The following is a 26,782-nucleotide window of genomic DNA, read 5'->3' on the forward strand; positions in this document are numbered from 1 at the left end:
CATTTTATATGGTGATCTTTTGAGTGTCTAAACCAGTTAAAAATGGATGTTTGCTGTGTTAGAGATTGATACCCTATATGTATTGAAAGAGTACGCTCTGCTTGATTTTTGAAACAAAACAAAAGAGGGAAAATATTTATCAGCTATAGTTGGCCAAAAAATTGGTTCAGACAAACATATTTTGAACACCACTGAAAACCAAATTAAGCTTATAAAAAACTGTTTCAGGGTTTGAACTTGGTTAAAACAAAACACCCATCTCAATTTTTTTCTTTTTCTATTTTTTTTTTTTTTTTTTGCATTCTGGGTGCAGATACAAGCAGGAATGGTTACATGCAAATTTGGACCCAAAACTGTGATGTATCCAAAGAAACCCCATTCTGATTCCCAGCCCACTTTTGCTGATCCAACGGGGTCAGGTGGTTTAATTAAGATTTGCAGACGTTGCCAAATTTCTGTCTGCTGAGCAGATCTGATCTAAATATCCAAACCTTTGAACTATGAACTATCACTGTGTGGCTGAATTACAATAATTTGAAGTGTAAAATGTGTAAAACACAAAAGTGTTAAAGTATTTATGTTATGTAAAATGACACTTTCCATATTGTGTGTGTCCATTTTTCATGTGCTAAACACCTAAGGTTGCTAGTAATTTTGAGTGCTTCCACTATTGGAAGGCTAATTTGAGACACCCTGTTGCAAGCCACCAATTTTTAACTCAGTCTGAACACAGTGGGCATAACCATCAACAGCTTTGGAAGACTTAGGCCAAAATACAAACCCTGTGGCCTGAAAAAATTACTCGTTACTGGGTCTCCAATCCAGACCCTCAAAGGTATTTAAGCACATAACTCATAGACAACAGGAATTACACACAAACACTTTTGAGGGGAACTGAGGTTCAGGTAACAACTAAAATAACAATGGCATCAGCTTCCCAAGACCTGTCTGTTGCAAAAGAGAGAGAAAGGGTTGATTTGCTTACAGCGCTCATGAGGGAGTCCAACACGCTGACAGCGAATGCGGTTCCACATGCAAATGGTTGCGTGAGATACAATTCTGTGTCTGGGTCGTCGTCGTCATCTTGGTCCAAAAACTGAACATTTGAATCATTTACTGAAAATAATAATAGAAAAACCATCATCATGAGCTTCTTGGCCCACAGCATGTGGCCCTTATATACTACACAATCAGCAAGAAAAAAAGCAACAGCATGTATCTGGAAACACAGACTTGTGTCTTTGACGTCACTTAAAATGAAATCAAAGTGGATGTGAAAAATGTGCACTTAAAAATCAGTTTGTTAATCCTCATTTTGCTTGGCTCAAAGGTAAATACCCTGTGCCAGAAAAACCGACTTCCTTGGCACCATCTACTCACTTGCCATGGTGCTGATGTACATTTTCCTTCAGTGCTGGTGAGAGACAACAGGTAGGGCTGTGCAGATATGCAGTGAACCATTAACGTCAGGCCTACGTTGTAAAACGAGCCCTGTCCATGAAAACACTGGCTCAACCCAAAGGCATCTGCTACTGCAATTCTTTGGAGCTGCAATCGCCTTAACACAGCTTCATCAGAAAAGAGGGAAGCTTCCCATTCAGCTTGCATCAAACTTATCAGGCAAAATAATACACAGAAATGCTACTACTATCCTACAGTAGCAGTGATCATCCAAATGGTTTCAGCCACAGCCTTACTGCCTGAGTCCCAAAGTCTATGCTACTTGGTGTGAGGAAGTAGCCACATTAGGTTGCTATGCAGTTAAGACTAATTAAGGAAACATATGACATTTAGGCTGTGTCTACACTATGAGATAAATTCAAATTTATTTACATCAATTTTCTAATTCTAGAATTTATAAGTTGGAATTTGACCATCCTCACTTCCCACATGCTCCCCACAAAGTCGACTTATTGCTGCCACACACAAAGTGGCTAACATTGACTGTTGCAGTAGCGTACTGTGGGAAGCTACCCCCGCAGTTCCCTCATCCCTGTAGTATTCTGGGGATGCTCACTGGTCTTTACAGTCACGTGGGAATATCAAGATCACTGCCTTAAATTCAAGTTTATCTCATTGTGTAGATGCAGCCTCTGAGTTGCCAGAGTTCATCATCCCACCCCCTACTTCATGTCACTACAAATGGCTTGATGTAAATTTTATCAAGCAGCTGATATTTGATTAAGTCATTTCTTTTCTGTGCTAGGACTCCTCAGGCATAAAAGTGCAGACTGATTACTTTGTGTCACCAAAGATGCTTTTCGACTTACTAAACATTAAATGACAAATTCATTTCAGTTTCCATCCAAGCATGAGAAATTATCAGTTTCACAGCATCTGATCAGCGTTATACTTTCCTTGCCTCATAGTTATTGGAAAGGATGCTCCTAAAAAGCCAAATTCTGGGATCATTGACTTTAATGGGGGGGTTACTCTCTGACTCAAGAAGATAGTTCAGAATGACAGGTGTAGTTCTTTTAGTAGCTCAGACCACTTATTTTTCAATCGCCATCTTCCAGTGGTACAGCAGTGAACTGTTCATGCCAGGGCCTACAACTACGAGCAATGCCATATAACAGCACTGTGAAGAAGATGAACACTGTTATCCTCATGGGTAAATTAAGACACCAATGGGCTGTAACAGAACCAAGACAAACTGAATCAGTAGCAGAACTGGGACTAGACCATACAATTCCTGACTCCCCATTCCCCCCACCCCCAAACCACTAGCTAGTTGCATCTTTCAGAGCTCTATACAGTCACATTATGTGATGCAGATGAATTTCATCCCAGTAAATAGCTCAATTTACACTAATGCTGTTTTTCCCAAAGGGTGCCAATTTATTCTTGGGCTTCCAAGCAAAATTCCATTTTAAAGGCTGTTATATTGTTTCAACATATACTCTTTTGAAAAGATTGTTCCTGTGCCTCTCCTCAGCAAGCAAATTGAACACTTTCAACAGCCGTACTCCTTTTCCACTGCTATCTAGCAGACATGTAAGACTAATACCTGACTGTGGCACAGGCTTTGTAACAGTATATAGTGTCAGTTTCCAACTCACACCAACTGTTTTCTGTGAATTGTACAAGTGCAGTTTAAGCCTGAATATATCTTTATCTTCCTGATGCAAGTTAGCCTGCTATGATTGGTATGAAAGGTCTCTGGGCTGGGCAGGAGTAGGTTTAAGAGCACAGCACTGCACCACAGGAAATGCTAATCAAACTCTGCTCTTGGTCCCTTGTGAAATTGTGTTTTATTGAGAGAGTGCAGCAGAGGAGCTTAGCAGCTTTTATAGCTTCAGAGTCTGAGAAAAGGTCTACCCACAAAAATAAAACAAACAAACAAACAAACAGCTTCAGGGAAGGTCTGATACCATGGATTCTTTCTTGAAATCTTTTATTTCTTTTCTGACTTCCTGTGAGTGCTAAGACACTTCAGTCAAATTGACAAGAGACTGAAATAAAAAACGAAAGGAAGAGTGAGAGGCCCAGGCCAAAGAAGATGAATTGGTAAGAAGATGCTATGGAAACAGCCGGCAGGTCAGACGAGCGTGATCAAAGGTTTACTGATGCTGCGTGAAAAAGAAATCATTAAGAAAGGCCAGAACAAGACAGTCAATTTCTACTCGAACCACAAATAAAACACATCCAAAGCAGTGCCATGAGGGTAGCCCCTCTGATACAGCCAGATAAATAAAGAAAAAGCTGATGATGGTCAGAACAACACCACCAACAACAAAAAAGAAGACAGTGATGTGAAGGAAAAAGGCACTTCTTACCCAGTTCAGTTATCATTAGTATGTGGGTTCCACTGTTTTTTTCCTGACTGATTGAAACCAAAGGCAGAAGTTTGCCAGGCTTAGCTAGTAAGTCACGTATTTAGGGGGGAAAGAAAGTACAGAAAGAGAATAAAATAAGGGAGTAAGACGGGTAAGGCTGTAAAAAAATAAAACTGAAAAATAAAAGGACAAAGGACCACAAATCAAGTTTGTATTTGCCATGAAAGCTTCTGCACTTCACATCACAACATCTTGACAACATGAATGTCCACAGCTGGAGTGGAACTCACTCTCAGGTTACCAGCTGTCCTGTCCACAAGGGTAACTAGTGTCACATCACTAGGCAGAGATTATTAAACAAGTTTGGGTGTGTGAATGGTTAATCAAGTAGCCTTTTAAAGTCTACTGGCATCTTACACATTTTTTAAGTGATCAGCCCAAAGAAGGCTGCCTATTTGTTAGTAAATTAACGACCACCTATTCCCTCATGTAGTGTGTGTTGAAGAACACACATGGTGAAAACACATAGGTTGTGTCTACACTTGCATTCCTCTTTCAAAAGAGGTATGCAAATCAAAAATGCAAATGAGGTGCATATTTGCATATCTGATTACTCATTTGCATATTCTTATTTCTAAAGAAGAACAAGCAGTGTCTATCCTGATTTTCTTCTTTCAAAAGAAGCTATTTCAAAATAAGAACATGCAAATGAGGCATCAGATATGCAAATCCATCTCATTTGCATTTTATTCACCTCATTTGCATGCTGCTTTCAAAAGAGGAATGCAAGTGTAGACACAGCCACAGAGAAGAACTAGTTCAGTTACTCATCCAAGTCGAAATAACTTCCCCTAATACTTCCTCAGCAAGCATATACCAACATAGTTAACTGAAGAATAAACAAGGAGTCATTGGGCATAAAACAGGTAACTCTCCTGAGGCCTGTAAAAGGAGATGGTAAAATATATGGGAATGGACATCACATTAGTATTTTTATTTTCCTTACCTAGCTCTGTTATAATAGGGATGTTGGCTCCTGTTGTGATTGAGGGTTGACGTAACAGACCATGGACTGGACTGTTGTCTGGAGATGATCTATCCATTCCTGGTGGCGTAAACCCTAAGGAGGGAATGTCAGATGATTATGGGCTGAACTTCAAGTTGCAAGGCACAAAGAAAAGACTGTGACAAGTCATTTTGGACTGATGCAAATAAGGACATCAGACAAAATCTGTAGGTATGTCCTGTGACAGATTATGATTCAGCGTGGAATTCTACTATACTTTACTTACCATTCAGTATTGCTGAAATACAGCCCTTCATACCTATCTATATTACAGGCCATCTATGGCGTAAATCAGCTGGCCACAGTTAAAGCCAACACACTTCTGCTAAACTTTTTTAACCGCAGGTTTTCATATGAAAATATGCTATCAGTTTCATTGCACCATGTGATCATTGGTAGAAAAACCCTCAAAAAATAATAGCTTTGAACTTTGTTCTTGACTACTAGTCAAAAACCACTAGTGAGAGGCATCCTTACTTAAGCCTCACACAGCACTCTAATTCATCCATAAAGGCTTGTTAAATCACCTAGTTTGTAGCCCTCAGGAACCGATGGGGCTGATTCAGAAGTTTTAGAGTGGCTCTAAGATGACTGAAGGATTTACTTGGTTTAAAAAGAAGTCCAAAAGTATTATGAAGCCCACTGACTTCTTAATTTTCATGTTGACGTTGCATAATCTTCATGACCTCTGTGTAAGTGCAGGAAACAATAATCTAGAAGAAATAGGGAGAGCTTTCCATATGGGAGGTAGGAAGGGGAAGGGAAAGGCCATCTGAGGGGGTGCACACCCTGGGTGGAGAGACTGGCAATAAAAATGGGAAAGAGCCACGTGAGAAGTTGAGGGAGGGACTGGAGCAGAACAACGGACTCCTCACACTACTTGCATGTTGCACCTGAATCCCTGCAGGAGTATCAGCCACTGAACAATTCTTAGCCAGAAAAAGGGAAATACTCAGGCACACTATTTTCCTAAGCTGGAGCTATGATGTAAGTGCTGAATCTGTCAAGGACTTAAGTAAACCAAAAAACTGACACAAAAACTTGGTATGGAAATTAATGTTTGAGACATACACGTAAATCTCCCTGGTTTGAAAGAGGAGGAAGAAGAGCATTGCTCTACACTGAACATCACTCTTGTTGCAGTGCAAGTGACAGTAGAGTAAGACTCAAGGGCTCCATTTCCCCTCACTGTGGTACTATTTTTAAGCAGCTATTTTTCTACTGGAAAGAGAAGTGAGGCCAACATAAATTCGCATTATAGCCTGTTGAACAGACATCAGGCTTTGGGCAAATTCTGCCAGACTCTTTGGCTTTATGTGTGAGCTCCAAGGACAGCTTTTGCCCCTTTGAATGAGGGAGGGGTGGCAGATAGATGATTTACATGTAGCTCAGGTGAGCAAAGTCAGAGTTAAATTAATTCCTGGTGTAAACATCTGATAACATGAAACAGGTCTACTCCACTAAATTCACTTACACATTCACCTATTATTGAATCCAATGTGCATTGATATTGTATTTCCCTCTGCCTTGTACTCAATTTTGGCAGTACAAATAGATCATGAAATAGCAGAGCATTCCCTATATAAATTTATAGTGCTTCATAATGGCCGTGTCTACACATGCCTCAAACTTCGAAATGGCCACGCAAATGGCCATTTCGAAGTTTACTAATGAAGCGCTGAAATGCATATTCGGCGCTTCATGAGCATGTGGGCGGCAGCAGCACTTCGAAATTGACGCAGCTCGCCGCCACGCGTCTCGGCCAGATGGGGCTCCTTTTCGAAAGGACCCTGCCTACTTCGAAGTCCCCTTATTCCCATCAGCTCATGGGAATAAGGGGACTTCGAAGTAGGCAGGGTCCTTTCGAAAAGGAGCCCCGTCTGGACGAGACGCACAGCGGAGAGGCGCGTCAATTTCGAAGTGCCGCTGCCGCCCGCATGCTCATGAAGCGCTGAATATGCATTTCAGCGCTTCATTAGTAAACTTCGAAGTGGCCATTTCGAAGTTTGGGGCACGTGTAGACGTAGCCAATGTGATGTCTGACCTTCACCTGGATTTTTGCCCCTTGCTTGATAATAATTACTGCTATCAAACTATTTTAAATTATTTTAAAATATTCAGTGTGCTAAGGTTGGTCGCTCCCTCCATTGTCCTCTCACTCAAACAAGTTGGCTCATGCAGTGGGTCTCCAGTTCAGCACTGTGCTTGCAAGCTAGCAGTGTGTGGGAGTGCTGAAGTGGCACTAGGACATTTTAAAAGGGGGGAGGTGGTCCAGAACATCAGCCCCCTTACACCAGAGCTAGGGCTGAGAGCAGAGTTATATCTCCAGGCATGGAGGTGAAGGACCTGGATCTGGTAAGGGGAATGAGGCTCAGACCACAGTTAGGGTCAGCGTGAGGGGGTAACTGCAGAGCCCTGGGTTAGCTGGGGCAGCAGCAGAGTCCAACATAACATGCAGGGATTTGCAGCCCCCACCCCACACCTCTAGTTCCCTTGCCAATGAACCACTGTGGGAAGGTGGCATGTAACCCTTTGTCAGAGCCTACTTTGGCCTTTTGTCTACGCTTCACTATGATATTGATTTAATGCACTCTCTCATGCAACAAAGAGTGCTGCAAGACCATCCTGCCCCCTGCAGGAATTTACTGTCAAGGGGCTTGTCCACCTCTAACTCTCATGGCTCTCCAGGAGATGTCAGCATGAACTGTGCTTGGCCAGCTGGATGAAAGCTCCCAGAAGCACAAAGCCTGTGAGGATGGACTATTAAATGAAAGGCGGAAGTGTGGAGAGAGGTGCTGGAGAAGAAAAATTCTCACTGCCTTCCATGGGAGTGAAAGGCACAGATTGCTATGGGGGAATTTAAGCAGACCAATACAATTCTTGTTAACAATCGTGATTCCTATAAGACTATAAAAATAAATTTCTTCCAGACAGGTGGAAACGCTGTGTCTGTTAGTGTGTTTAATTTTCCTCATTTCACTCGTTGTATTGAAATCAGTTCTACTACCAGCACAGGTAAAAGAAGATCGCTTGCCTGGTAGATTGCAGTATGATACTCTCCATCATGGGCAAATCCCACATACAAATGACAGCCATCCAAGAACTTTTATTCAGTTCCAGCTGCATGGCAGACATTTGTGGTTTTTAACTCACGGTGGCTGACCCAGAATTTTCCCAGGTGCCCTCTCAGGCCTTGGAGACTCCACACCCCTTTCAGAAAAGCTGGCAGATTAATCATGGACTGAGACTCCTGGCTTTTAGAGGCCAAAAAATGTAGCTTTCAAAGGGCCAGGAATGTTATATCTGGAGATGTGGGCGCTGGGATTGGGCTGCGTTCTGCTGTTGAGGCCTGTGGTGGTATCTTGTATGCTTTCATGTTATGCAGTAGGGGGCATGTTGCAGAGGTATCCTCTTCAAAATACATGCAGCAATAGCCAATAGAAGAAGAATCACAGCTCAGCATGACTGGAAGCAAGTGAGCAGAAATGGCTAAGAAGCTCTTGAAGCACTGATTGTGGGCAGTGGTAGCAAGAATTACCACTATGTTCACCATCTTCTGATGCCTCTCTTCTCCCCCATCCTTGGAGGCTTTTCTTCCATGTCCAACACTGTGTCCACCACACTGCACATATTTCAATGAATTGAGTTTTTCAGATTGTAGAAATAGTCAGTAATTTCCCGTCAGCTCAGAAAAAAATGTAAAGACCCTGTACAATGTGCCTTCAAACGCATGACTCCACCACTCACCATAGACGCCTCTTTGTAAGCCCCCACTTCTAACCCCTCAAATTGTTGGATGGTGTTTGGAGATTGAAGTAAAAGTGGCATGTCTGTGAGGCACAAACTGTCAGGCGATCTGTAATTGCATGTTGCATACGCAGTGCATTTTGTGTGTACTGCAGAAAGCATGTTAAAAGGGATTTCGTTTTCTCCATGAATGAAAAATAATCCTGTGGTTTAATATTTCTTCCTCTATGGTCTTGGAAGATGTGCGAAATATCCCAACTTAATTTGAATTAGCTAGAGGAATCTGCCGTTTAAACAACAAACAAATCTGGATTATTTTCAGGCAAAGAGATATCACAAAATGTAGGGATTTAGGGTATGCATTTCTCTGTTCACTAGCCTTATTTCAATCTTCAGGATGTGTCTTGTTTGCAGCCTGCCTTCTGACCCACAACATAAATTTTAGATGCTATTTTCTTCCACAAAAAAAAAAAAGTGAAGGAAAACTAAACTGGTTTATCAGAACTTTAATTTGAATGCATGAAAAACTACAAGTGACAGCTGTGCAGATTCAGTGAATGAGAAGTTTTTGAATTTCTTCAATTTGACAAGTAAACACCTTAAATCGGTAATGCTATATGCATAATACATAGCCTGTATTTTGACATCCATCATTAAATGCTGACTTGAGAAAATACAGGTTGCACATCAAGGAATAGCACCCATAAAGCAGGGAGAAATTCAGGTCGCAGGGTATTAGGGAAACTATTTCATTACAGAACCAGAAACAAGCTAAGGCACCAGATTTTCTTTTTTTTTTTTTTTGCTGGGAAAAGACTCAATTTCTTTACATGGAGGCTTCATTTAGAAATGACATGCTTTTCTCACAGCACTTTTTCACTTTCCATTTCATATTCCATTTTCTCCTTCAGTCCCCAAATTATTAACATTTACAGACCCAGTAAAAGGGGGGAGGTGCTTATTGTGATCTTCCTAATTACAGTGCTATACTAGTTCTACAAATTATGCCGCATGCCTTTGTGTGCAGGATGGGCTTACCTTCCAGGGTAACATTCACATTGCTCACAAGTACATGAAATCTTCACGAGATAACATAATGGCAGAAGGCAAAGGGTGAAACCTTGTTCCCCACAACTAGGAGAGAGGGAGTTACTGTGGAAACAGTTCCTGGAAGCTTCAACATCTAACTATGAACCACCAGTAACGGCCATCATAGCCTGACTAGCTTATGAAGGATTTGGGGCCACTGATTCAACAGCTGATGATTCAGTGTCTGTATTCCACCCACTCCTCAGTCTGCCCACCATCCATTAATGAATATATTTTTGGAAAAAGATCAAAATACCCTTCCACAGGGAGCAATAAACATGCCCTTTCCATTGGATGCATTAACTTTCTTGAAGAAAGTTTCTTGGAATTTGAATGCAGTAACAAATCTGGCCCTTAGATGTTTGTTGCAAGGCTTCCACTGATTTCACTGTGGTCCCTGAGTACACGTCCAGGGGCACTTTTCGCTCCTTTAAATTTATTACATGGCTTCCATTCAGAAGGATCACCTAAGCTGTGTCTACACCTGCACGCTACTTCGAAGTAGTGGCACTAACCTCGAAATAGCGCCCGTCACGGCTACACACGTCGGGCACTATTTCAAAGTTAACTTCGACGTTAGGCGGCGAGACGTCGAAGTCGCTATCCTCATCAGGAGATGGGAATAGCGCCCTACTTCGACGTTCAACGTCTTAGTAGGGACCGTGTAGTCATTGCGCGTCCCGCAACTTCGAAATGGTGGGGTCCGCCATGGCGGCCATCAGCTGAGGGGTTGAGAGACGCTCTCTCTCCAGCCCCTGCGGGGCTCTATGGTCACCGTGGGCAGCAGCCCTTAGCCCAGGGCTTGTGGCTGCTGCTGCGGCAGCTGGGGATCCATGCTGCAGGCACAGGGTCTGCAACCAGTTGTCGGCTCTGTGGATCTTGTGTTGTTTAGTGCAACTGTGTCTGGGAGGGGCCCTTTAAGGGAGCGGCTTGCTGTTGAGTCCGCCCTGTGACCCTGTCTGCAGCTGTGCCTGGCACCCTTATTTCGATGTGTGCTACTTTGGCGTGTAGACGTTCCCTCGAAGCGCCTATTTCGATGTGGTGCTGCGCAACGTCGAAGTTGAACATCGACGTTGCCAGCCCTGGAGGACGTGTAGACGTTATTCATCGAAATAGCCTATTTTGATGTTGCTACATCGAAATAAGCTACTTCGATTTAGGCTTCACGTGTAGACGTAGCCCTAGTGCCTTACACACTGGTTTTACTTACAACAGCCAAGGAATTATTCAATCCAGAAATGAAGTGCAATCAGTTCTGGAGTGGAATGCAGCAAGTATTTAACAGCACACAAAAAATGCAACACGGTTTTGTAGAGAAGATGAAAATATGAAAGTTTATTTAACTTCAAGTGCATGTAGGCAGGATTCAGTTTTCCAAACTGAAATTTAAGCTGATTGCCAGGGCTCAAGGCGATATTTTTGACTGTCATTAAAATGCCACACATACCTACAGTGCTGTCTGAAAAATAAAAATCTAGCAAAAGATACTTGGGATTTATGAGGTAATATTCAGATTAAAAACTGCAGAAATGAAATTTAACACATAAGATAACAATTGAAAACTATTTCTGACACATCTGAGAAGCAAGAAACAACAATCATATTTGAATAGAGCTAACTGAAAAAAGTGGTGGGTTCTAAGCTGTGTGGGGAGTGCTATGAGAGTAAAGACAGTAAGAGCCATTCATCAGAGACAGAGATAGAGTTCTCTTACAGTAGGATCTTACCTTTGCTACTGGTTGCTGGCATTGCCCTTTAAAATTCCACTGAATGCAGTGGAATGAGAAACTAACTCTCATTCTCCAAAGTACAGCCATTTGGGCATACCTGAAAAGTTCACCAGCAGTCATGCAGCTAAAGAGCTGCTGACATTAATGGGAATCTGTTGCCATTTGTTTCAGAATAATTCTAGCTGTAGAGTCTCTCTGGGGACTGACACACAGTTTTGGCTAGAGCACAACATCAGGGAATCCTGACTTCTAATCAGTTTTGGTGCAGCCCCATATGTAGATGCAGAGAAGCTGTAAAAGAGCTAGCAAGGTCTGGGCTAGGATTTCCCGACCTCAGAAATCTGGAAGTGACTCAGTCAGGTTTATGACTCAGGCTCTCTGTCATTTGAAGTTGTTGGAACTACACAGAATTTTTTCCTTTATGTTTTTACTGTGGGACAGAACAGTGTCACATCCTATTTGTCTGTTAAGTTCATAGGTTCCAACTAAGTCTTTTCTCAGTTTACATGTGCATACCATTGTCCTTCGTAGGGTGGCTGAGTTGCAGGTTCAAACATGCACCAAAATTCAAAGAAAAATCCCACCTGAAATTGCCCACATTTTGCCTGATTTTGGCTCAAAAACCATGCAGAAACCACACATATTATCCACCCAGAGCCATAGAGCAGGCCCGGTTTACCACAAGTTTATACAAAACCTAAAACTAAAGAAAGGGTTTGAGTTTTGTTATCAAAGCGTTTGCAGAGCTCTGTTTTGGAGCTCTCTCTCTGCTCCCTTCCCCACACACTAATTTAAATAAGATGGCATACAGTCCTCTGCCATTTCCAGGAATAATAAACCTATCCTAGCAGACACGAAATGCAACCAATATTCATCCAGATGAACTTTCCACACTCTGTGACGCCAAGCACAATTTTACAGCAATTATATTTCTTTTTGGTGAAAAGTAAACCAAGTGAAAGGTCACTTGTTTACTTTGTATCCAGCCTTTTCAATGCCACAGCAATTTTTGGAAGGATCTGATCACAGTCCAGGTCATTGAATTTCTTTGCCTTAGAATGTTTTTTTTTGTATTTGTATTTCATAACTCGTAATGCACAACACAATATTCTTATGCCCCAGCACACAAAATCTACCTTGTGATCCTTCATCAGTGTTATCTTCTTATTCAGTTTCTGATGTCTAAGGTAACAAGCCAACACTTCTGCAATAATTAAACCCAGAAATACAATTATATTAAACAGCCTCTGCATTGCATGAAGAGCAGAACTGCAGAAATTCTGCCTTTCAATCATGTTTATTACAATTCCAGCAGAATCTGGAGCTCTGCAGACAGAAAGAAAGACTCAGTTTGTGCATTTGTAAAGTGCACCATGCACTAAATTCCTCTAATGTAAGGCACCACAGACATGCAAAGCAGTTTCGTAATGCAGAGAGAAGATTGTAGAATTATTGGTGCTAGCGGGGCAAAAGAATGATAGAACATGGCATTTCTAAACTAGGGCACAATTTGGACAACATCCTAAGCATAAGATTGTCTCATGGCTACTTCCTCCTCCCATTTGCAATCCCATCCACCCCTCTCTGCCAACTACCAGTACTGCCTTCATGGAAAAGCACAGTATTTAGGCAATTGCCCAGTTTTACATTTTTTGAAAAAAGATAATTTCTGTTATGCCTTTCCCATCTATTCTCTTCCTCTTTCTACTCCTCTGTACTTCCTTCTCTAACACCTTTTCCCTTTTCTCCTCCTGACCTTTTCTTTCTTGTTGGGGGTCAGTTCTGTGATGGACTCGGGCACCTCTTATTTCCTCTCAATTCATCTGCCAGTTCTGGCAGGGTTTCAGCTATTTTTACAGACATCCGAGTCTTCCTTTGCCAAATAGAGCCCAAAGAGCTGTAGAAGTAGCTGAGAACAAGGAGGAGAGGCAGTGCCACCTCACAGTTCAGCTTTCCTTTGACCAGCAGCAAATACAGTAATTCAAAATGGAACACAGGCCACATGATTATTGAAATATTACCATGAGAAATCACAATTCTTTTTTCCTATTTAAATTCTCAAGCTTTATGTTGAATCCTAGTTTATCCTCTTACTCCCCATTTAATATATATATTGGGTTTCTAGAAATTGGTGTCCATTGTATTTAGGCTACAAACACTGCTATTTAACTTTTTACTGGGTATAAAGTTAGACGCATTTATTTACGTGCACAGCCTTGTAACTATATTGCTTAAGAACATAAGAACGGTCATACTGGGTCAGACCAAAGGTCCATCTAGCTTACGGACACAATTCTCCATGCTTTACTCACATGAGTAATCCCATCACATTTAGGTTTAGTTTTGGAAACCAGTGGGCTAGGTTGAACTAGTCAAATAAATTAAGCCATATCAGCAGGTTTGCAGAGACAAGTATTCACTAAGAAGTTGTAAATCAGAAAGATCCCATTTAAAAAATGACATAAATACATGTATGGGAAACATCCTGCATGACATCATGTACCAGAGAAAGTAAATGTCTCCTTAGTTAAAAAAAAAAAAAAAAAAAAAAGAGCAAAGCCAGATATGATAGCAAACAAAGATCAATAAAAATATTTTGATAAATAAAGGTAACCATTCTGTTTAACTCATGATTGGCAACTGCTGAAACACACATTATACAGATTTCCCAGAGCGGCTTATGGGAAAATTATGCAGATTAGCATTTGATTAGGCTTATATCATGAGACTCAATTTGGACTTTTAATCTATTAAGCGCCAATAAATGAGGAATCTGAATAGCTCCCTTGAGCAGCAACAGTAATAACCACGGCAGTCATTTTTTGCAACATGTATTCCAACAATTTCCTTAGCAGAAGAAATTAAGATAATGCCACATCTCTGAGTACAATTACTTTGAAACTTCTGCTGAAATTTCAGGTATATGCAATTGGGAAATGGATTCTTACAAAGTGTTAACCAGATAGTTTGTGAACATCAACATCCATCACCTTATGCTATCAATATTATCTTTTCATCAACTTGGACTTATTTATGGGTGACTTCCTGGTCTGCCTGGGTGAAACAGTGCCAGCAAACGTAAATTGCTAGATGCAGAACTCAGCTTGTATCCTCGAGTAAAACCTTTTTAAAAATGTCATATACAATGGGTCAGAAACAAAATCGCAGATTCAAGCCTGTTCCAGTTTTTGAACAGTTTGGATTCCAATGCAAGATAACTTCTAATATGTACCCTGTCAGTTCTCCAAAGGGCTTCAGTCACACTTACTACAGCATAATCTACATACAAATGGTTCCAAAACTCTTCTCCAATGTACAGTCATGTTACAAAACTCAACTGCAGAAAGCATTGCCTAATAAAAAGTGCATAGCACTGATATTTCCACTCTTTCAGAAATTAGCCTAATCATCTAAGTTGTTCTTTGCCTTGCACCTATGTCTCAGCCAATCAGAAAAAATTGAACAGCTTCCATCTTAGCTGCCTCTGCAGAATTATAAATATCAACTGGCAAGATAAAGTTTCAAATGCAGATGACCTGTCAAAATCTGGCATACCCAGCCTCATAGCGATACTCAACAGCAAAAGACTACAATGGCTCAGTCATGTGAAAAGAATAGATGACGAACGTCTTCCCAAAGAAATCCTCTTCGGTGAACTGTCATGTGGGTTGAGAACAAGAGGAAGACCAAAGCTAAGATTCAAGGATACATGCAAAAACACTGTTAAAAAATTCAACATCAATCCAAAATCCTGGGAAACTACATCATCAGATCGAAATACATGGTGATGATTGCTACACCAAGGCACAACATCCTTCAATAGTATATGTGCAAGCCATGCACAAGAACTTTGTCTTAGAAGGAAAAACTCTTATACTCAAGAATCTGGAAATAGACTGACATGCAGTTATTGCAATCAATTGTGGAAATCCAATATTGGACAGATAAGCCATGAGAGAAACTGCAAACTCAAACACTGCCCATAGATCCTCACCATCGCTGCTAACCACCATCTCTCGAGCAGAAAAGGGTTCATAGTAGTAGGTAGACAAGATAATATGGAATTGCATAGTCAAAAGCCAGTCAAGACTTTTTGGGCCATGAGATAAACGGTTCAGCTCGAAACACCCAAATATTGTCCCTTAAAGCTAAATTACTGTACAAAAAGGCCATGAAGTTAGTGCTGCACTTTTATGTGGGAATATTTGTAGAGGGTAGATGCAGTATTTTGCTCCTTTCAGTGTATTTGGTTAATATACAGATTTTGCACATAGCCAGAATTCCTAAGGATCTACTATAGAGCTGTTCATAAAACTATATTCCATAGCCTTTTCCATTCTGATACCAGCTTTCATTAGGCAAAGACTTCAGAACATATGTTCTGACCACGGTATTTAACATTATGTTATTCACGTGAAACCTTATTCTAAGGGTTTCTGAGCAAAGTCATTGGTACCATACCAATACTTTAATCCAGTTCTATCACAGAAAATTGTCACACACCTTGTGAAAAATAAAGTAAATGTACTAGAGAATAAGGAAAGATTGGGGAATGTGTGTGTTGTCTTCTTTAAACTAAAATGTTCTTGTGCCCATGGTCATCAGAACAGCAACACCTACTATGCCTAACGCTGCTGTCATGGTCTTTATTGGGGTGAGGAATGTTGTGTAAGGTACCATATAAAAATATGGATCAGTCATTAGAATCATTGGGAGAGGCCTAGTCGGGTAACAATTTAAAAAAGTTAAGCACATATGAAAAATTTGCTCAAACCATAAAACCAGGCTGGGCTGATAAACAAGTTAGCCCCAACTAAGTGCATGTTGACTTGCTTGTCTGCTAAGGTTTCAAATGTAAATTGAGCAGGGTAGGCCAAAGAAAAGGGAAATTCCACTTGCTTCTGAAGTTAACAGTAGAAGAAATGGCTAAAAGACAAGAAATAACTCAGTGGTTTGAGCACTGGCCTGTTAAACCTAGGGCTGTGAGCTCAGCACTTGTGAAGGCCATTGATCTGGGGCAAATGCATTCAAAAACAAAACTGTCTAGGATAGTGATGGGTCCTGCTATAAGGACAGGGGACAGGACTCAATGACCTCTGAAGGTCCCTTCCAGTTCTGTGAGATAGGTATATCTCCAAAAGAGGCCCTGGCACTCTTGGGAACAAACAGCAAGAATATTTTTGAAAGAATTACTCAACTATATGAATGGGAGAGGGAAAGACACTCTGCTTATCAATCACAGATAACAAAAAAGAGATCAGCAGCACCTTTTGCAGCCATAAAGGGTGGATACCCAGCCATGTGGTGACCTTAGGTGAGAAAATACCTTGGACACTGATTATAGCCTGTTAAGTTCTACTCACCAGAAAGCATGCTCTTGTTTTATTTATATCCATTTTTTATTTCTACTGTCTTTGCTTAGTATCACTGAAATCTCTATTTAAGAAACTTATTCTTGTTTTCACATAAATCCAGTACTTCGTTGGACTGGTCATGTGGTTCGGACGTCTGATCAGGCCTCCCAAAACAGATTCTGTTTTCCGAATTGGAGGAAGGACAGAGGATCTTTGGGGGCAAGTGGAAGCGATATAAGAACATGCTGGAGGCACACATGAAAAAGTGTACCATTGGTGTTGACACTTGGGAGAACATTGCCCAAGACCATCCTAACTGGAGAATGGTGATCTGTGATGGGGTGGCACAATTTGAGAGATCCCACCACAGTGCAGATGAGGAGAGGTGGAGAAGAATAAAAGAGTGATAAAAACTGCCCTGCACCCCTCCAACAGCTACTAACACTTGCCTCTTCTGTGATAAGAGCTGTGGCTCCAGAATTGGACTGATCACCCGTCAACGGACTCACAACCAGGAGGGTGACATGAAGACATCCTACTCATTATCAAGTGACTACCGAGAGAGAGATCACTGACATCTCTATTCTGTTTAAGAAACTTATTCTTGGTTTTACATAAATCCTTCTCAGTGTAACACGCTAATGTGTGAATCCTCAGCTGACCTGTCAGTGATAATATAGAAAAGTACAGACAAGAAGTGAATGCCTTTAAAAGAAATTATTCCAATGCTCTGCTATAGAAGTGCACACATCTGGCTTAAAGCCTCATAATTGCTCTAAACTTGTCCGGTATTGTTCAGCTCAAAATATTATCTCTATGCATTGGACAATATTCCACTGTCCTGGGGAACTCCAGTTTCAATATCTAATGCTGGAATAGGTGTCAGCTATAGCAACAGTTATTACCAATGGCAACATACAAATAGCACACAATACAGTCTTTATAAAGCTTATACAGTAGTCTAAAATGTGATTAAGAAGACTATACACTTATGCCGTCTTTGGGCAGTTGTGTATATACTAGAGCAGTGGTTCTCAACCAGGGGTACACCTGCCCCTAAGCGTATGCAGAGATCTTCCCAGAGTACATCAACTCATTATTTACCTACGTTTACAATAAGCTACATAAAAAAGCACTAGTGAAGGCAGTATAAACTGAATTCCATTCATACCATGACCACCTTATACACTGTATACTGAAATGTAAGTATCACATTTGTATTTCAATTGACATATTGAATAATTATATGGTAAAAATGAGAATATATGCAATTTTTCAGTAACAATATGTTGTGACCCATTTGTAAATGTATGTCAATTTTGTAGGCAAGTAGTTTTTAAATTAGATGAAAATTGGGATACACAAAACAAATCACACTAATGAAAGTAGCGTGCAAAGGTTGAGAGCCGTTGCACTAAAGTAGCATTAAGGGTGATCTAAACTACATCTACAAACAGGGATCAATCAGGCCATAAAACAATATTCACAGATGGGATTACTTACTGCTTTTGCCATCTGTTTCCCTTGTTCATTGGCTCAATGCATCCAGGAGTTAGGCCTAGCGTTTCTAACAGCTTGTGTTGAAAATTCCACAAAAGACCTGAATAGCAAGCAGGATTCTTTTTGTCTCCATCTTAATGAAGATTGTACAACCACCACACTGCTCATGATGTACAATCAGAATGAATTCAGTATTAAAGGCAGCAAGAATTATTACTATTTTCATAATTATATACATTATGATAGCTCTCAAAGACCCCAACTGGAATTCAAGCCCCAAGCTTCTGAGAGCAGAAAGCTTTACCTGAGGGCAGGTCTACACAACTTGACAACGTCAACCTCAGGTACAGAAGTCCAGCTACACAAATAGCACTTCTGGAGTTGACATAACTTAGGTCAAGTTGCTGCAGCATCTACATGTGGGGGGGGGAGGGGTTTGATGGGAGAAACTCTCCTTTCAACTTCCCTTACACTTATTCTGGTGGAGCCCTGGAGCTGATAAGAGAGCAACTGTAGGTTCATTTAGCAGGTCTTCTCACCCACTAAATCAACCCTGAAGGGATTGATTGCCATAGCACCAATTCCCTGTGGTGAGTTTAGATATGCCCTGATAGTTCCTCCTCTCCTTATTGAAATACAGCAGTTGTGGGACAGATGTCAGGGTGGAAGCCAGATGAGTCTATCATTTCTTACCCAGGCTATGCCCATATCTCTGTGATGTTTGCCCTATAACATGTCACATTATGGAGAGTGCTGTTGGAGCTTGTTTGTTTTATATAAATTCCTGGCATCTCAATGTTAAATTGGAACTTTCAAGGTGCAGCTCATAACTGTGGCCATGACAACATATTTTCAGCTGCATTTTAAAAGTGTGTTGAAAAAAATTACATAAATTTTCTCCTAAGACATTTGTGACATTTGGTTCCCATCAGATGCATACTTTTTACCTGGACATATTATTTGGAATAGGGATATATGTAGTCTGATAGATCTATTGTGATGAAGAATAATAGCTATTATTGAGCAAGTGTAATTTCTTGTATTGTACTTTGTAGATGATGGCTCATCATGAATTATTTGGTGCAGTGACGACACTGAATTGCTCAAGTGAAATTGTTCAAGCTCACTCATCCATAGGTGTATTATCTCTGCAAGTGCTAACAGTTGTCAAAACTCATTTCTGTCGATATGTTGAGATGACATGACTTGAAGATACATGGGGAACTGATGTGTCTGCTAAGAACATACCACTTTTGCAAAGTAACTTTTCTGACTATAACCATAACTTTATGATTATATCTAATTCAGCAGTTTGTGTTATGCTTGATCACACAAGATGAAAATGACAGGTACTATACACTGGGACAAATTCTGGTTTCCATTACACACAGCAATGGAGTCGCACCAATGTAAATGAATGTAAAATTCACTCAGTTGTACTATGACAAAGAGAAAAGCACAACTCTTAAGCTGGAAATATAACATCTATTAATAAAGTAAACAGGAGGCCCCATATTGCTAAATTCACATCATTTTGAGTTCCTTTATACCATTTTTCCTATATTCACTTAACATTAATCACAGAAACGCACATAGCTCATTAAAATGAATGACTATAATGTAAAGGTAGGTATAATTTCAAACAGTTTCCTAATATGCTTATGAGTTGTGCTTTTTAACATCTGTCATGCAATTCAAATTACTTTTTACATTTGGAAATGCATGCAAAAATATCTCTCTCTAATCCCCAATTGTTTCACTTTTATGGGCAATGTAGTAGAAACCAACCTGGTAAATGACAATGACAACAAAAAAGCCATGCTATATTCTTAATGGAGTGAAAATTACCTGACAGCAATAAAATACTTGCCAAGGTACCTATTCATCTGAAGAAGAGGGGTTTTACCCACGAAAGCTCATGACCTAAAAAATTTGTTAGTCTTTAAGGTGCTACAGGGACTTTTTGTTGTTTGAGCAGTCTGCAGTGTGAGTCAAGCACAATAATAGTGCATTAAAACCCTTTCCCAAGAAGCAATTTTTGAATTTAGTGTGAAAGAACAGACTACTTCTACCTAATCACTAACATAGACTTTAAAAAAGGTGCACTGGCATGATCTTCATAAATCTTTAAACTGCACATAGTCACATGTGTTATTATTTATAGCACCTTATGTGTTAACTAGAGAGGAAAATGGATATCCAAGTATGTGTTTGATTGCTTGTTTTACTTACAGTAATAACAAGTACAAGTGGAAACATTTGTCTTTTAAAGCCAGGATTTCAAATGCTTTTGAATTTCACTCTCCATATTCCCATTATTCGATATGGCTGAAAGGGTAAAATTTAGAGATGGCCTGGCTCTGCAAAATGCAGAGCGAAATGTGGATTTTCATACATTAGGAGAAAATTCAGGAGTGTTTTTGGCTTTAGAGTTATAGGTTGAACTATTGGAGGAGTGGGGCAAAGTCTAAAATTTACAGAATCATAGAATTATGGAACGCTAGAATTCGAAGGGACCTCAGGAGGACATCAAGTCCAGTCCCCTGCCCTCACGGGAGGCCCAAGCACCATCTAGACCATCCCTGATAGATGTCTATCTAACCTTCTTTTAATATGCCTAGCGATGGAGATTCCACAGCCTCCCTAGGCAATTTATTCCAGTGTTTAACTACCCTAAGAACTAGGAAGTTTTTACTAAGGTCCAACCTAAACGTCCCTTGATGCCCATGGCTCTTTGTCCTGTCCTCAGAGGCCACTGGGAACAATTTTTCTCCCTCCTCCTCCTCCTAACCCTTTTTTAGGTACTTGAAAACCCCTATCATGTACCCTCTTGATCTTTTCTAAACAAAATGAGACCAGCTCTTTCAGACTTCCCTCATAGCTCATGTTCTCTAGACCTTTAATCATTCTTGTTGCTCTTCTCTGGACCTTCTCCAATTTTTCCACATCTTTATTGAAATGTGGTGCCTGAAACTGGACATAATACTCCAACTGAGGCCTAACCCCCACTGAGTAGAATGACTTCTTGTGTCTTGTTCATGACACTCCTGTTAATGCATCCCATAATCACATTTGCTGTATTTTTTTTATTTTTGCAATTGCATCATACTGTTGACTCATATTTAGTTTGTGCTCCTCTATGACCCCTAAATCTCTTTCTGCAAAACTCCTTCCTAGACAATTGCTTCCCATTCTATATGTAGGAAACAGATTGTTCCCTCCTAAGTGGAGTACTTTGCCATTGTCCTTATTAAACTCCATGCTATTTACCTCAGACCATTTTTCCAGTTTCTCCAGATCATTTTGAATTAAGATCCTGTCCTCCAAAGCAGTTGCAACCCCTCCCAGTTTGGTATCATCTGCAAACTTACTAAGCATACTCTATGCTGATATGTATGATGAACTGGTCCCAAAACAGACCCCTGTGGAGCCCCACTTTTATGCCCTCCCAGCATGACCGTGAACCAGTAATAACTACGCTCAGAGAACAGTTATCCAGACAGTTATGCACCTACCTTATAGTAGCCCCATTTCAGTTGTATTTGCCTGTTTATTGATAAGAAGATCATGTGAGACCATATCAAATCCCTTACTAAAGTCTACATATACCACATCCACTGCTTCTCCCTCATCCTTAAAACTTGTTATCTTATCAAAAGAAGCTATCAGATTGGTCTGGTATGATTTGTTCATTACAAATCCATGCTGGCTGTTACTGATCACATTATTTTCTTCCAGATATTTGCAGATGAATTCATTAATAACTTGCTCCATTATTGTTCCTGTCACAGAAGTTAAACTGACTGGTCTGTAGTTTCCTGGCTCATTCTTATTTCTCTTTCTATAGATGGGCACTATATTTCCCTTTTCTCCAGTCTTCTGGAATCTCTCCCAACTTCCAAGACATTTCAAGGATGATAGCTAAAGGCTCAGATACCTCCTCTATCAGCTCCTTGAGTATTCTAGGGTGTATTTCATCAGGCTCTACTGACTTAGTACTTCTCAAATATAGAAACAGATTCCACTCAACCAAAGTGCTCCACTGGGATTTTGGCTCATGCTTACTTGAAGTCATACCGTACTAATACGCAAGTTACCATGAGAAATAAGAGAGCAATGTTAGCTTTCAAAAACCCCACATTATTCCTGGAAATCTAGGTTGGCTGGAGGACTGGGGCTACTTAAATAAATGCAGACTTGCTGTTTCTCTGCAGATTTTTCTGTTTTTCTATAATTTAAGTTTCTTTTCAAATCCCAATTACTTGTAAAGATACAGTAGCCCAGGAATGTAAAAAAAGCATCATGGATTTCATCTGGCTGAATGGAATTGGATTTTTTAATTTTTTAATTTTTTTTGGTTAGGACAAATATAGAATTAATATCTAATGCCTGAAGAAATAAGACTGCTCTACATCTTGATTATATCTCTCAGTGTTTCCATCCCTACCCACAAAGTTTTGTAGTTGACTGGCCTGGGGCAAAGGTATTTGGACTTTTGCTATCAACTTTAGTGGAGTTAGGATTTCTCCCTTTGCCCTCATAGATGCATATTGTTGCCACTGTACAAATAACTGTTCACACCAATAAGTGAGCAGTAGCGCTTGTAAGCAGCCACCCAGGAGAGAATCAGTTGTTGCCAAGCTGATTAGCAGAGTGCCCACAGTCACCCACAGTGGACATCATGTGCTTCTATTGGTGGTATACATCTGCACATACACATAAGAAAATTTGGGGATGGAAAAAATTAGATGGAACACTACGTGTGCATAAGAAACAAGCTGTAAAGAACTGTTTGAATTATGTGTACATGTGGTCAGCGTCAAATTAAATAATTATACACGTGTGTATGTATCTAAATAAAAATATACTTAAAATTACACTGAGATTACATTTTAACTTTTTTTTTAAATTTAAACAAACAAACAAACCAAGCCAACCAACCTAAGGTCACAGCTCACAAATTCTCTCTTTTTAAGTTTGCGAAAATAACTTCAGACATTTTTGGAGGGTAAACATATAAAACAAAATCCAAAACTTTTATAGCATGCTATTGGTAAATCCATCCCTTCCACATGCTAAAAAATATGCTGAGACTTCAAGTCCATATCAGTAGTTTGACAGCGTGTTACCTTTCAAAACATGAGAAATTTAAAATCAAAATGAATTCTTACAGGTTAGAAAGCTGAGAAATTCAGTGTTAAAGCTGCACTTCTACGTGACTGCAGGCTTGTTTTTGTTAGTTACTCTGTAACTTCTCAAACAAGATGGCCAAACCACTTTAAGCCTTACCATAAGCCTTTTATGTTTCGTCCTCTGCTAGTAGAGAATTAGGAAATTCACGTCATAAGAGGCTGTCTTAAAGCATTTGTTTCACCTATGGCGCTCATAGCTATAATACCATATGCCCTGTAAGTGCTGTAATTCCACGATCTGGAAGCATAGAAGCACTGTGTCTTGTGAAAATTCAACCTATGCTGGTTTTTGCTTAAAAGGTAGGCTGACAACACCCTAAAATCACACCCCTCAGCATCAAAGCTTTGCTGACCCAATCACTCAGTGAGATGGTGGCTATAAAATCCCACTAACACTTTGGCCATGTCTTCTTGCTGCCATGTGGCTTGTCCAGACAAGGGTCCTTTTTGAAAGGACCCCACCAACTTTGAAATCCCCTTATTCCTATCAGCAGATATCCATTTCAGCACCTCATTAGTAATCTTTGAAATGACTATTTGCATGACCATTTCGAAGTTTTGTGCTAGTGTAGACATAGCCTCTTTGATTAGAATTAAGGCTTTCTGGATTTTTGTGTTCACTGCCCACATCAAACTTTCTCATGGACAGATAAAGGAGTGAGAATCTCTGATTTCTGAACTGCTCCACTGTGGAGGAAATACAAAGTTATTTTGTGACCAAAGGTATTGTGGAAAGGGCAATCTTAAATTTGCTTTTCTTGGCTGAGGCTACTGTTTTAAACTCCAGTGTTCTTGAGTAGAAACACGCATGCAAATTAATGATCTGTGCCTGCAGTTTTGCTCCTTAATGAATTTTTTTGGCACTGGAATTCCCTGGTGACTAGGAAGGGAAGGAAGCTTGGCAAGGGGTGGACATGGATCTTGTAATCTTTACATTTGGGGCCATATGCTTGCCCCAAGACATCTGGGTAAGTGACTTTTATTGAAAGGACAAGGGCAGGCAGCTAGGAATGGATAGAGTAAACGTGGGAGTTGAGAAGACAGCAGGTGAACTTTCTGTGGAAGACCACAGTAAACAGTCCCCTTTGATGACACACAAATGGCGTCTTCGGTAGAGAACCTTGGCAAGTGCAAGAGCACGTGCCTTTCCCTTTCCTTTTTCCCAGTGCACCTTGTGTAGCTTTGGCATGACTGTCCTCCAGAAGCACGTTCCCCTGGAAGTCCTCCTACCCCCACATCCCTTCTCCAGAAACTTGCTTCCTTCATCACTTCCCCAAAGATTTGGTAGGGGGCTGCCAACAGTCAAGAGGCACAGCTATGAGCCAGTTTGGTTTGCAGGAGCAAAAGGCTGACAGGTATGAACTAGTACATCTTCTTTCCCCTAAAGAACCTCCTATGGTTTACCAAGATGTTTGTTAGATGGTGCTGCAAGGGACACCTTAGTACTCTCCTTCTTCCTGAGAACCCTTTTTTAAGACATTGGGGATGAAATCCTCATCCCCTGAAGTTAATAGTAAAACTGCCATTGACTTCAATGAAGCTGGGATTTTACCCCAGATGTTGTGTGGGACAGGCAATAAGATGTGGAGGTCTGGAGGCCTCCTGAGTAATGGGGAGAGTGCCAGCATCTTGGCTGGGGGTGAGGGAGCTGTTGTATCCAATGACATCAAGGCAGAGACAGGAGCAGTCAGGAACAGTTAAAAACTATGTCTACACGAGAGGGTTTTGTTAGCCAAACAGGCGTTTTGCCAACAAAACCTGCAGAGCATCCAGAGTCCCAAGGCATTCTGCTGACAGTAAGTTGACAGAAAGCACCACTTTTTTTGACAGCTTTATCCCACTCCCCAGGAGGAATAATGCCTCTGTTGACAGAGATCTATTGACAGAAAGCCAGTCTGGACATTCCTGAGGATCCTCTGTCGACAGACAGGGCTTCTGGGACACCAGGCAGTGTTGTCTGCTGTGCTTCCAGTTGTCTATTTTGCTGATAGAGCAGCCAGACAGTCTGGCTGCTCTTTGTTGACAGAGTGGATTGCTCTTGTGACCCACTTGGCTGTTTGGCCACTATCCGTCGACAGAAATCTTGTCAGAAGATATCTTCCAGTAAAGACTTCTGTCAACAAATCCCTGTAATCTAGACAGCCAAAGTGTGCAACTGGTGCTTCTTTGCCTTGTCCCCTGGACAAACTTCCTGTGTTTCATCAGAGGGAAGTTATCCGCTTGTGCCTTGCAACAGGATGTCAGCAGGAGGGCTGGCCAGAAAAATCAGAATTCCATTTCACCAGAAAAAATTGCAGTTTTAAAACGTGTCTCCATTCTGCACAGAATTTAAAACAAGAGTGTTTGAAAACATTCTGAGAGATGGTGAGCTTGAATAGCCAGCAGTGACCTGAACCAGGGCCTCCTATCGCCTAGGTGAATATCCTAACCCTAAGGCTATAGGTTATTCTGGGCTTGTGCATTTGCTCTTCCACCACCAGAAATTCCGTCCGTCTTATCTATACTAAGCTCAATAGAGCTCACTGAGTGCTATTAAATGTGGGCAGTTACAAATTTTAAAATTAATAACTTTTCAAATTAGTCTTTAATCAAACAACTTTAGGTCCCAGGCACAAGAAGTAACTAACGGAAATCCCAGTAAGACTGGTTCTCTCTCTCTCTGTCTTTCTTATTTTCTGGTACAAAAATATTGAAAAATTAAAACTTCAGAACTGTCTTTAAAACTGTTAAAGCTATTTTTTTGCAATGGTTTAATTATAAATCATATCATAATTCTGGAATCTTTTTTGTTTTCAGATTTTGTGGAAAAATCGTAGCTATGTTTTGAGGCTGATGAGGTTTTTGTGGCATTTAAAGTCTGTGTGTGTATGTGTCCAGGTGCGCATACTTGTGAAGGGAAGGTGTAAACAGGGGAACAACGTAGAGTTTTAATGGAGTATCTGCAGTTTTTACCTACCTTCCTACAAACATTTCGAAATAGGCTGTGTGCTAAATTATAGTCATATCACAGAAATGTCTGAATGAATTATTCCTCTAAGAAGCAGACCAGTTTAAATCAGATTTAGTTTAAAGGCCCCACTGAGAATTGATTTCAGAATGAGGGAAAGTTAGAGATGTCAATTCAACAATGATTCTGATGTGCCCAGAGTTACTTTTACAGAAGGACCTTTTTGACCTGGATACTTATAGGAAAAGTAGCATGTTACAAATACTTGACTCTTCCAATACAGGTAGTTTTTTTAATTCTTAGCTTATGATTCAACATATCAGATGATTCTAGTACAGGGTCAATTTACAATCATTATTAGAGCAGATAAAATATTTG

The 26,782-nt window shown here is 40.5% G+C and overlaps 1 protein-coding gene across 2 annotated transcripts in view; it reads right to left on the reverse strand.

The window, feature by feature from the left end:
- Positions 1-26,782, reverse strand: part of KCNMA1 (potassium calcium-activated channel subfamily M alpha 1) — an 863,058-nt gene that overhangs the window by 26,855 nt on the left and 809,421 nt on the right. For both annotated transcript variants that reach the window (XM_075000037.1, XM_075000036.1), the window contains exons 23-24: positions 4,786-4,899; positions 986-1,116 (exon numbers count right to left, since the gene is read on the reverse strand). In XM_075000037.1, coding sequence (XP_074856138.1) covers positions 986-1,116; positions 4,786-4,899 — 245 coding nt within the window. The remainder of the gene's footprint in view (positions 1-985; positions 1,117-4,785; positions 4,900-26,782) is intronic.

The sequence above is a fragment of the Carettochelys insculpta genome, chromosome 7 (genome assembly GCF_033958435.1).
Source record: "Carettochelys insculpta isolate YL-2023 chromosome 7, ASM3395843v1, whole genome shotgun sequence".
Taxonomy (NCBI): Eukaryota; Metazoa; Chordata; order Testudines; family Carettochelyidae; genus Carettochelys; species Carettochelys insculpta.